This window comes from Biomphalaria glabrata, chromosome 7 (genome assembly GCF_947242115.1).
Source record: "Biomphalaria glabrata chromosome 7, xgBioGlab47.1, whole genome shotgun sequence".
NCBI lineage: Eukaryota > Metazoa > Mollusca > Gastropoda > Planorbidae > Biomphalaria > Biomphalaria glabrata.
In genome coordinates this window covers 9,956,295-9,968,330 of record NC_074717.1, presented here as the reverse complement: position 1 = coordinate 9,968,330, position 12,036 = coordinate 9,956,295, and the positions used below count along the sequence as shown (strand labels likewise).

The 12,036-nt window shown below is 34.0% G+C and overlaps 1 protein-coding gene across 1 annotated transcript; it reads left to right on the top strand.

Moving 5' to 3' along the window:
* Positions 1 to 4,040: 4,040 nt before the first annotated feature.
* LOC129927391 (uncharacterized) lies at positions 4,041 to 9,002 on the top strand. The gene is made up of 4 exons (XM_056036264.1): positions 4,041 to 4,157; positions 4,447 to 4,601; positions 5,965 to 6,188; positions 8,877 to 9,002. Exons 2-4 carry the CDS (start codon positions 4,455 to 4,457, stop codon positions 8,917 to 8,919), a joined length of 414 nt encoding a protein of 137 aa, XP_055892239.1. The 5' UTR covers positions 4,041 to 4,157; positions 4,447 to 4,454; the 3' UTR covers positions 8,920 to 9,002.
* Positions 9,003 to 12,036: the final 3,034 nt, after the last annotated feature.

Genomic DNA, 12,036 nt, shown 5'->3' with positions numbered 1-12,036 from the left:
GATTGAATGTATCGTTTTTATAGTCTCATCGTATTTCGCGTTTGTGTTCATTATAAAAACCTATATAGGGACTAATCAGTGGCGTAGCTAGTGTATTTGAAGCCCGGTGTGGCAACTCCTCGTAAAGCCCTCTAAAAAAAAACGTATTATAAAAACTAAATTAAAAAAAAAACTTACGTGGTTTCTTACTTGCTAAATTATTAATAATTTTATGTAAATTTTTTCTACCTATTCTTATTCTATAATCAAAATTTCCAAATTAATTTGATGTAAATTTGTCATCGCTCCAATACAATTACGGAAATATGCAAATCAGGATGACGATGTTGGGAAATGAGCTATCAAGTTGACATTTTTGTATAATACAAAAGATTTATCAAAGTTTTTGTTTTTTAAAAATTTAAGCTAAGTAAAAAAATTTTGATAAACCGTTGAGGTCTCTTTCGCTCTAGACGTTTTTCTTCATGTCGCTTGTAGCACTTTCGAGATGTGTTTGAATCTGAGGATTCAATAGTTGGAATGGTGACAAAAAAAAACAAATGCATATTTATTTCTTAATTAAAAAATCCGGTGCAAAGAAGAATGAAATTCTTTCCCCTTTTTAGACTGGCATCTTGTCGCAAATACGTCTTTGAGGATTCCCACGAATCCCTAACCCGGTCCAAGCAAGAATAAATTTCACGTCGTAGCTCTTTCTTGCTGTTAATACAAGATCTTCATCTTTTTTTGCCTGGTAACTTTTTTTGTGGCTAATACGTCTAGGAGATTCTGTACCGATCCCCAGATCAGCAAAGGTAATACCCCGGGTACGCTATTCTGCCTCAACGTAGTACTCGGGTGGAAACGATAATTTGAGGAAGTGATTAGTCTAAATGAATAGCAAAAAAAACTCCTGTGGGAGTGTCCAAGGGAATGCGAGAGCTTTCCCATTGCACAGTACGGAGTTGAAAGAGAGCTTCCACGTCCCTGTCGATAATACATATACATACTCAAGGGACCGTTACACTAACGGCGGGTCCACGGTAAGCTTGGTACAACATAGGAAAAAGGCGGTGGTTTCCGGTGTACTCGACCTTCGGCCATGCATTCTAGTCCATGCGCCCCGAGTGCCAGATACATCGGAAATAGCAATGCTTTACATAGGCATTGACTTGGATCTCTTCCAAAAAGAACGGTTGTTCAAGCAGGTTTACATGCCTAGAGCTCGAAGAGCCTTAGGCTCAGCTCTTTTGACAATCAAACGCAAAGGTAATGCTGGTTTCAGCGATGACCTCCTGACAATTAGTTTAGAATGTTTTTAATGTTTTTCAATTTGAATACGCAGTTTTGAATTGGCAATGTTTATTTTTGAATGTAGACTTGTGTGTGATTTAGTTCAATTAATTCAGCATCCAAATCCAAGGAAGATGATAAAATTAAAAGATGTATGTATTTAAGTCTGTCTGTCTGTCTGTCTGTTAGTATGTATGTATGTATGTATGTATGCATATATGTATTTACATGTATGTATGTATGTATGTATCTATGTATATATGTATGTATGTATCTTTTTTTTTTGTATGTAAATTTTATTTTGAAAACGACTCGAACGATTTTCTATAAAAATTCAACCTATGTGCATATTAATCAGAAAAAAAATCTCAACTCATTGGCCACATCGCGAAAACTCAAGGTCGACCGTTATTGTAGTTAGAAATGTTTCATTGGCTAAAAACTAATTTTTATAAATGAAAATTTTCCGTATGAGTCCAAAGGAAAAACATTGACATCGCCTACGTCACTTGGCTTACAGCAGTTCACTAAGGAACGTTCATGTCAGTAATTACCAATACAATTTCCAAAATGACTTCGGGTATATATCATTCCATATGAAAGTATTCAACCGAGCGCGGGTAGGCAACCTGGTACTTCATTAAAAATAACATTAACTAATCGTCAATCAATTACTGATAATTAACTATTATGCATTATATCGAAAAAAGGGAAATAAATTCTACATTATTGATATATATATATATATATATATATATATATATATATATATATATATACTCGAGTTATTCCCATTAGAGAAGTTTTTTTAAAAAGTTTCTTTTATATTTTACTGGTTCGTTTGTTATTCTCACTTAGTCAACAAAATGATGTACTTAAGTCGAAAAAAAGAGTCCAGAATTGCTTTTTGCAATGTCTTCTCCAAAAATGATTAAATCGATATTGTTGCGAAAACAATTGTCAAAACTTCACTCCCTCCATTGAGGGGGAGGCGCCCTCCTAGTTTGAGAAACGCTGAACTAAAGGCTGATGAAAATTATGAGATTCTAAATTCCATTGTAAAATGTAGTTAAGTAATTTTAAAATTAATGCTTATGTGAGTCTATCGTAAGTTTGATATTTTTCCTATCAGTGGATGATTATTTTCTTTTCACATTTGTACCGACAATACTTGAATTGACGTCAGAGCATCTAGACAGTGTCTTACCCTTTATAAATATATTTATAATTATAATTATATATATATATATATATATATATATATATATTTCAAACTAAAATCTGCATAATTATTTAAAAAAATGACTTTAAATTTACAACTATTACATTTCTTACTTTTTAAATATGCTATTCTATACGCTTTTAGATATAAATATTATTATTAATTAGAGGTATTTTATTTCTGCTTTCGAAAAAGTGTACGGTTCTCCACAAAATTATGCCTTGGAGCCTCAACTTTCTTAAATTCGGCCCTGGCATAAATATAAACATATTTTTTTTAAGTTTAGTTAAACAGCATGGGCGTTGAAATGTTGTTTTTTTTTGTTTCGAAATGTTTAGGTCGCCATAGAGTCCACCAGGCTCTAATGTGCCATTGACAATAGTTGGGAAAAAGTAAAGGCGGTTGTGCTATCCACATGACATCCTCGTGGGTTACAAAAAACCTCTACATCATCTGCCTCATAGATCGCAAAATCTGAAAGAGGAACTTTTTTCGTGTTACGTGTTGTCATTTTTTGAAAAGGTCAGCTTAACCTTATCTTTCCCTGTGGACTTAAAATGTAACATTTTTGTTTTCACAATCATGAGCATAATTATTGGGAAGTTGTAAGAATAGTCTACGTCCACACCTATTTAGTTGTACTCATTCTTTAGTTGTACTCATTCTTTAGTTGTACTCATTCTTTAGTTGTACTCATTCTTTAGTTGTACTCATTCTTTAGTTGTACTCATTCTTTAGTTGTACTCATTCTTTAGTTGTACTCATTCTTTAGTTGTACTCATTCTTTAGTTGTACTCATTCTTTAGTTGTACTCATTCTTTAGTAGTACTCATTCTTTAGTTGTACTCATTCTTTAGTTGTACTCATTCTTTAGTTGTACTCATTCTTTAGTTGTACTCATTCTTTAGTTGTACTCATTCTTTAGTTGTACTCATTCTTTAGTTGTACTCATTCTTTAGTTGTACTCATTCTTTAGTTGTACAAAATGTTTGGAGATATAATCCAAAGACCAAATAATTAATAATGACGCATACAGTTTGACATGAAATCAAGTTTTTGAACATTTTCAAGTCCGGAAATGAAAGAAAATAAATCAAATAAGATTCATAAAGAAGTGAAATATCGATCGTGAGACAAAAGCCACTTGGCTACCTATCAAAGAGGCTTGAGTTCGAAACCCTACTCGATCTGAGTTGTGTTTAGCTTAACGCCTAAAGGCAGTACGGACACCTTCTCCCAGACCTCACTCCCCCCCCCCCCCCCCCCACTGGTCCACAAAGAAGATTGGACAGCTGCATAAACTAAGCTTGCACTGCAAGGGAAACATTGATGAAAGATGCGCTGTTATGATGAAAAAAAAGCTTAGTAATCTTCGTAGTCTAGTACAGTAGCCCTTAAATCTAATATGCAAATAATGTCGACTTATTGGGATACTAACTTTGCTCACGTGGGCGTCAACAAAATTAACTTCATTCACAAAAGTTTACTTTTTATGTAAAATTTTAGAAAAACACTTGGCCATTTTCTCATGACCTTTTTTTTTAACGCAAAAATTAAAGACCTCAGCAGTGTTTTTTTGTGTGTGGTCTTATCTTGACCATCTATATAAACCAAGTAGTCCTTTGAACTATTACATCTTGTCAATCTGAACAAAGACAGTTTGGTAAAACAAAACTTACTTTTCAACTTTTAAATTGTATTTCTACCTGAATTTAACTCTATTTAGAACATTAATGAATACATGTGCGTCATATTTAAGTATCAAAATCATGATGTGTCGTTTATAGATATGAGCTTGACGACAATAAATTTTGAAAGTGTCTAGCTCTAGTAAAGTTTATATCATGATGTTTGATTTAGAGTGTTTCATATATAAATTTGAAAAGCCTAATGCTTATTTAGAGTGGGTCTAAATCTAGAAATGTGATATCATCATGATGTCAATTTTTCAGAAAGTAAAATGTTGCTGTTGACACTTCTGATCGCATTGCCAGCTTTGGCTTTTTGCCAAGTGGACATTCAGCATCTTGCTGACCTTCAGTTTAACAGATTTGACGTTGACCAGGATGGAAATATTGAGCCATTAGAAGTAGCCACATACTTCAGAGTGAGTAATCTTCACTACTGTTACAGTTTATATGTTCTTTGCTATTGAAACTTTATGTTCTTTGCTATTGAAACTTTATGTTCTTTGCTATTGAAAGTTTATGTTCTTTGCTATTGAAACTTTATGTTCTTTGCTATTGAAACTTTATGTTCTTTGCTATTGCAACGATCCTTGTGTTCTTTGCTATTGAAAAGATTCTTGTGTTCTTTGCTATTGAAACATTTTTTGTGTTCTTTGCTTTTAATATAATTGATACAATTTTCAGCGGCTCCCGAAAGGAAAATAGACGTTATTTGTTTCATGTGGTCTGTCTGCCCGTCCAAACGTCCGTTTCGTTTAGATCTCTTAAACTAGAAAAGATATTGAAAATCCGACATCATAATATTTTAGACCTTTCAAAGTTCTGATGCAAGGCTACTTTTTTCTTTTCTAAAAGGGAAAATTTAATTTTTAAAATTAACTATGTAAGCAGTTTTTTAAAATAAAAATAGACCATTTTTACAACTATTCACTATTAATAGTAACAATCACTGGAGGGTATTCAGAAAGGTAGATTTACCTTTTACCATATTTTAACACGTCTATGCAAAATGTTTTAGATTTTGTCAAAATTTTTTTAACAAAAGTTTTGTTTAATAAGTTCTGTCATACTGACTACTACATTTACAAAAAAATGTTTACTTTTTTTTAAAGAGATAAAGTCTATTTAATATACATATAAGTGGAACATAATTTAAAACAACAATTAATAAGTAGTTGTTTTTTTATTTTTGCTTGAGCTGTAGTGCGACATTGCCACATTGAAGCACTGAAGTGAAGGAATTTAAAAAAAAAATTGTTTTACGAAAATATTACTATATTCTTGAGGCTTTGAATAAGAGATTGACCATTAGACAAAACAATTAGATCAATTAGGTAATCATTTGATGACATCAGTTAGGCTAGGTTCATATCTAACTTCACCTTCAATTTCGCCTATCCCTTTGTCTGCGGAATAGTTGGGGCAACCTTTTTTCTCCATTCTTCTGTGTCAATTACCTTTGATAGAATTTTATTATGATATTTTTTCTGAAAATATCGAACCCTTTCTTTTTACCTGCCTGGGGGGATTACTTCAGGGCCCGATTTTGAGTTTGTGTTTCCACACGAACTGTCTTTGTAACCTTGTTAATTTTTTTTATGCTATTGTTACAATTCTTGTGTTCTTGGCTATTGATACGATTCTTGTGTTATTTGCTATTTATAAAGTTCTTGTGTTCTTTGTTCTTTGTTTTTGATATCAGTCATTTTACATTCGCTAAATTAGCCTCACATCAATCATAATGAATAATGTCCTTGACCTTATCCTCCTGTGTTTTTCCAGAGATTTGACACCAACCAGGACCAACAGATCTCCAGAATTGAGTACAACAAAGAGGTAGACACCCATCACGCCAACGACCCACCAACCCACACCGTCCTGCTGCGTCTTTTCGACGCCTTGGACTACAACAACGACAGCCACCTCAGCCAGAGTGACTTTGACGCTCTCTTCATTGCAGCAGACGCCAACAAGAACCACCTGGTCAACCAGGCCGAGTTCAGAACGTACGTCTGTCATGTTTTCATTTGGGTTTTTAGTTTCTTTGATTACTATTATCTTATCTTATCTTATATAATACAGACGTTACTTCAAAAAAGAAGATGATTACGTCCTACGCGTCATGCACTTAGTCATGCATATTAACCAATGACTTAAATTCTGCCAAGTCACTGGTTTTCTTGGCTAGCTCAGGCAACCCATTCCATGCTCTAATAGCACTAGGGAAGAAGGAGCGTTGGCACAAATTTGTCCTAGCATATAGAACGAGGAATGTGACTTTATCTTTGAGTCTTTCTGAGTATTTTATTAGGTTTTGTTTTTGTATTTGAAGATTATGGTTCAGTGTTTTATGTATAATTGCTACTTTACTTTTGAGTCTTCTGTCCTGAAGGCTTTCTAAATTTAGTGATTTTACTGTAGGTGTTACTCTAGTCAAATGTATAATAATAATAATAATAATAGTAATAATAATAATAATAATAATAAATGTACAAAATGTGTGTCCCACTTATTATACATGGATGATCTAAAGCTATACGCAGAAACCGAGCAAAAATTACACACCTTAATCAAAACGGTAAAATGCTTTAGTGACGATATCTGTATGTCTTTTGGCCTGGATAAGTGTGGCATCATAAGCATTAAAAAGGGCAAGGCAACGAACACCAACATTGAATTTGAAGGCATCGAGGAATTGAACTCCGCCTCTATTTATAAATATCTTGGAATAAACCAGAATGCCAAGATAAACCATAAGAAATTAAAAGAGGACTTTCTTGGCAAATATAGGCAAAGAGTTAATAAAATCCTCAACACCAAACTGTCTGGCAGTAATCTCATCACTGCAATAAACAGCTGGGCCGTCCCTGTGCTCCTTTACACGTTCGGTGTGATCAAATGGACTGACACCGACCTACATGACATTGACAGACTCACTAGAAAATTACTAACCAAGTTTCGATGCCTACACCCCAAGTCCTCCACCATAAGGTTATACCTGCCCAGGAAAGATGGGGGTCGTGGATTGCAGAACATCTTCAAACTGTGTAAGATGCAAGTTTTAAAAATACGATCAAAACTGCTCGCCTCCAGCAACAAATTAGTTTCCTTCCTACGGAAATACGACTCCGATGCAACCCCCCTGAACCTACACAATGCTGATGTCAATATAGGTTTGGACGACGTAGGGCATGAGATTCGCCAATGGGAAGAAAAAACACTCCACGGAAAATTTCCGGCTTCATTACATGGGGACAACATCGACAAGGCTGCTTCCTTAACATGGCTCAAAGCAGGTCATCTCTACCCTGAAACAGAAGGCTTTGTTACAGCAATACAGGACAGAGTAATAAGGACAAAAAATTACGAGAAGCATATCCTGAAACTCAATGTTGTCGACAAATGCCGAAAATGTGGAAATGTGGGCGAGTCGATTGAACACATTATGGCAGGATGTCCAGCCCTATCAGAATCAGCCTACCTAGGTCGCCATAACCAAGTTGCAAAGTTAATACACCAACAGTTGGCTTTGACGTACAAATTGATCGGTAAGGACACTCCCCCTTATTATAAATACTCTCCGCAAGAGGTTCTTGAGTCTACTGATTATCTGCTGTACTGGGATAGGCCTATTCTGACCGACAAAACGGTAGATTTCAATCGCCCGGATCTGCTGTTCATCGATAAAAAAGAAAAAACCGCTACCATTATCGATATCGCTGTACCACTGTCTCATAATTTAAGAAAAACTGAGATAGAAAAACAAAGAAAATATGGGAACCTAGGCTTGGAGATTAAGCGTCTATGGAAATTGTCCAAAATAACAATATACCCCATTGTTATATCAACCGAGGGGATAATAACAACTGACCTCACAGACACCTTCAAGGCCCTTAACATTCCTAGGAACATCTTCGTTGCCTGTCAGAGGGCGGTACTGCTGCAGACCTGCCACATCACCAGAAAATTCCTCAGTGGAAACTGTTAAAGGGACTACGATGAATTTTGTTTCTCTTTAGCGAAACTCGACCCTGGCAATGCCAAAGAATGACTACTCGTTCATTTCTAACATAATAATAATAATATCGCCGTACCACTGTCTCATAATTTACGAAAAACTGAGATAGAAAAACAAAGAAAATATGGGAACCTAGGCTTGGAGATTAAGCGTCTATGCAAATTGTCCAAAATAACAATATACCCCATTGTTATATCAACCGAGGGGATAATAACAACTGACCTCACAGACACCTTCAAGGCCCTTAACATTCCTAGGAACATCTTCGTTTCCTGTCAGAGGGCGGTACTGCTGCAGACATGCCACATCACCAGAAATTCATCAGTGGAAACTGTTAAAGGGACTACGATGAATTTTGTTTCTCTTTAGCGAAACTCGACCCTGGCAGCGCCAGAGAATGACTACTCGTTCATTTCTAACATAATAATAATAATAAACTAAATGGTTATTTCTTTTATTGATTCATGTGTGGTCATCGACAATAAATATTTGCGTAATGTTTCGACATAACACAAACGTACATAAACTATTGAAATACAAACATTTACATAGAAACACACAGAAACTTTTGTTAACTAATCAATTTCACAGGGTAGTAAACATTTGTTACATGTATTTGTGTGAATATTTTAAATCCTTCTTTTAACTTTTTTTTTTCGTTTTTTCTTGTTTACAGAGTGTTCTACGATCTGACTGGCATTCTTCCTGTTGGGAAATAAGACACAATCCAGGACAAAATCTAATATGAAATCTATATATAAAAACAACCTTTTTTGATATCTAAATAAATGAATTCCCTTTACTTCTCTGTTGTCATAATTTTTACATATTTAAAGCTTATGCTCAAATCTATATCTATTTATTTATCTTTCTATCTATCTACCCATCCACCCATCCATCCATCTATCTATCTATCTATCTATCTATCTATCTATCTATCTATCTATCTATCTATCTATCTATCTATCTATCTATCTATCTATCTATCTATCTATCTATCTATCTATCTATCTATTTATCTTTCTATCCTTCTATCCATCTATCTATCTATCTATCTATCTATCTATCTATCCATCTATCTATCTATCTATCTATCTATCTATCTATCTATCTATTTTTTATGAAGAATTTGATTATTTCAGTACTACATTGTTAGGTTGTTGTGGATATCAATTTAATATATTTGTTTTTTCAATGTTGACTGAATGGATGTGTTAAGTATTCTAAGACAACCAACAAACCACAAACATCCTACAAGAGACTTTTTTTTTTACATTGAAGTGTTCATACACTTGGAATTTTATATCTAATAGAGAGTCATTACTTTTGAGCATTTCAATTAGCTACTTGGACCCGCGTTGACCTATATATTTTGACATTATAGTTACAACAAGTTTAGAATCCAAATTCACAAAATTCATAAACGCAACTCCGTTTAGACTTGATCTTAACAATCTTAACAAGAATATAAAAACATACTTTAAAAAACAACTTACATTAAGAATAATTGTATCAATTAGTTTGGATCTGTCAAATAATTAAATTAGTAATAGATATAGAGTAACAATAAAAATGCATTTACAAAAATATATATGGAACGACCTGAATTCAAACTTATGGCTCAAGCCCACATTTTAACCACTCTGCAAGTAAAGTTCTTATGAACATTGAAGATTGTATAGATATGCATTCGTCTATAAAGGGGGCTAATTCAGCTTATACCAGTACTTCAGTCAGGTACAATTTCTTTCTCTTATTCAAGATACCAAACAAAATAAATAAAAACAAAAGCTAATTAACAAATTAGTTTTTTTTATTGATTCTTGTGTTGTCAGATAAGAGAAATAATTGTGCTAATTTTCAGCTTGATCCGAGATTGGGTGTGGGAGAAATAACGTGTACAAACTTTTTAACAGACAGACAGATAAAATGATAAAATATTTTTTTTTTTAAAAGTGTTTCATGGATAATTTAAAAGTGTTTTATAAACTAGAAAAATCAATTCTGGAGAAAGTATTAGAAAGGCATCAGGTTCCACTTTCAGCCAGCGAAGTGTTTGTTGGAGCTCTATAAGTCCCCCCAGTTGGTCCATGGCGGATTCCCTGAGCCATTCATTTTTTTTCGGTCTGAACTTCAGAAATTTATACTCCAGGAGTATAAAATGCATTTTTTCTCATAGTAAGAATAGTTGATAAAAATAAAGATACGCATGTCTACTGAAGTCTTATAAAGGAAGAGGCTGGCTGCACTGGGTACAATTATATAAGGGAGATTCGTTGTAAATATAGCGCACTTAAATACGTGATCGTTGTAATGTCATCTTAGTTTTAAGTAAGATCTCTTGTTGCGGACCTTTTTTTTATATGAAGCTTTTATCAACTCTGTCTGTCTGATGAAAAAATTTAACATGCTAATTCTCCCACATCTATTCTCTGATCAGTTTAAACGTTACCCTATTATTGCTTGCTTCTAACAAAACATGAATTAATTTAACATAAAATAACTAATTATTTAATGAATTACATGTAGTAAATTATTTTGCTTGATATCTAAAAAAGGAAATACATTTTTACATTATTGAGAGATATATATGTAATTGTGGAATTCTTCCCATTCAAGAAGCTTTTTAAAAAATTATTGTTATATTTTGCATATTCGTTTGTTATGCTCAAGTCGTCCAGAGAACGATGTACTAAATTCAAACTTTCTAGCTAAAGAGATTCCAGAATTGTGTTTTTTTTAATGTTCTCTCCAGAAAGTATTGAGCCAAAATTGTCGTGAAAACAGTCTACTTTTTTTTAAAGGTCCAACTTATATGATGAAACAATGTCTCTAACGAAAATATTATAGATCTAATTTTTGAGAAATATTTTTATTTTATTTGGGTGATATTCAAACATGCCTTTATAACCACAATGAAACTACTATAATGTTTGTCCCTTGAAAAGTAAATTGAGTAGTCTGCCTCCCCCCCCCTCTCTCTTATCAATACGTTGAGCCCTTCCTGGTGGGAGGGGGGGGACCACCACCTAGTTTGAGATAAGCTGCTCTAAAGAATGATGGAAATGATGCGATTCTAGATTCTAAATTTATTTAAGTGCTTATAAAAATTACTGATTATATTAGACTATTGCTACTGTACAATTTCTAGCTTGTTTGTCATGCTGCGACTGTGCTTGATTATTGCCTCCCCCCCCCCTTTTTATAGACATTCCTTCAAATCTTACGGTCGTGATAAAGAAGTGCCCTGGATTGACGTCATTGCGTCTAACCAGTGCCTTACCCTCCACGAACTCCTCAAAAATATTTTATTTCAAAATGAAAAATATGCATTTTATTTTATTTAAAGAAGAATACGAGATTAAATTTACGAGTAGTCTATTTCTGTTTACTAAAATATAACATGTTTTTAGATCTAAGAAGTATTAATAATAAGTGGATGTTTACTGAGGCTTTCGAAAATGTGTAGGGGGCCTCCACAAAAACCCTGCCTCGGAGACCCAACTTAACTCCGGCCCTGGCAAGTTTTAACTTAACTCTTTCTCTCCTAACTGACGATAGCAGCGTTGATTCCACCAGAATGTGGTAAATAATTACGGAGAGAAAGAGTTAAGCCATGAATATAAACTTCTTTTTTTTTAAATTAGTTAAACTTCGTGGGCGTGGAAATGTCAGAGGATATCTGTTATCATCTGCTTTCCTCTATGCTAGTGAGAACAAAATGGCACCTGGGTTAATCTTTAAAACACTTCTGGGGGACACCTCTGTTACTCCATATTCCATAAAAAAAAGATTGCTTTTGCTATGCGGTCATCTCCCATGGTGGAAAGATGTAT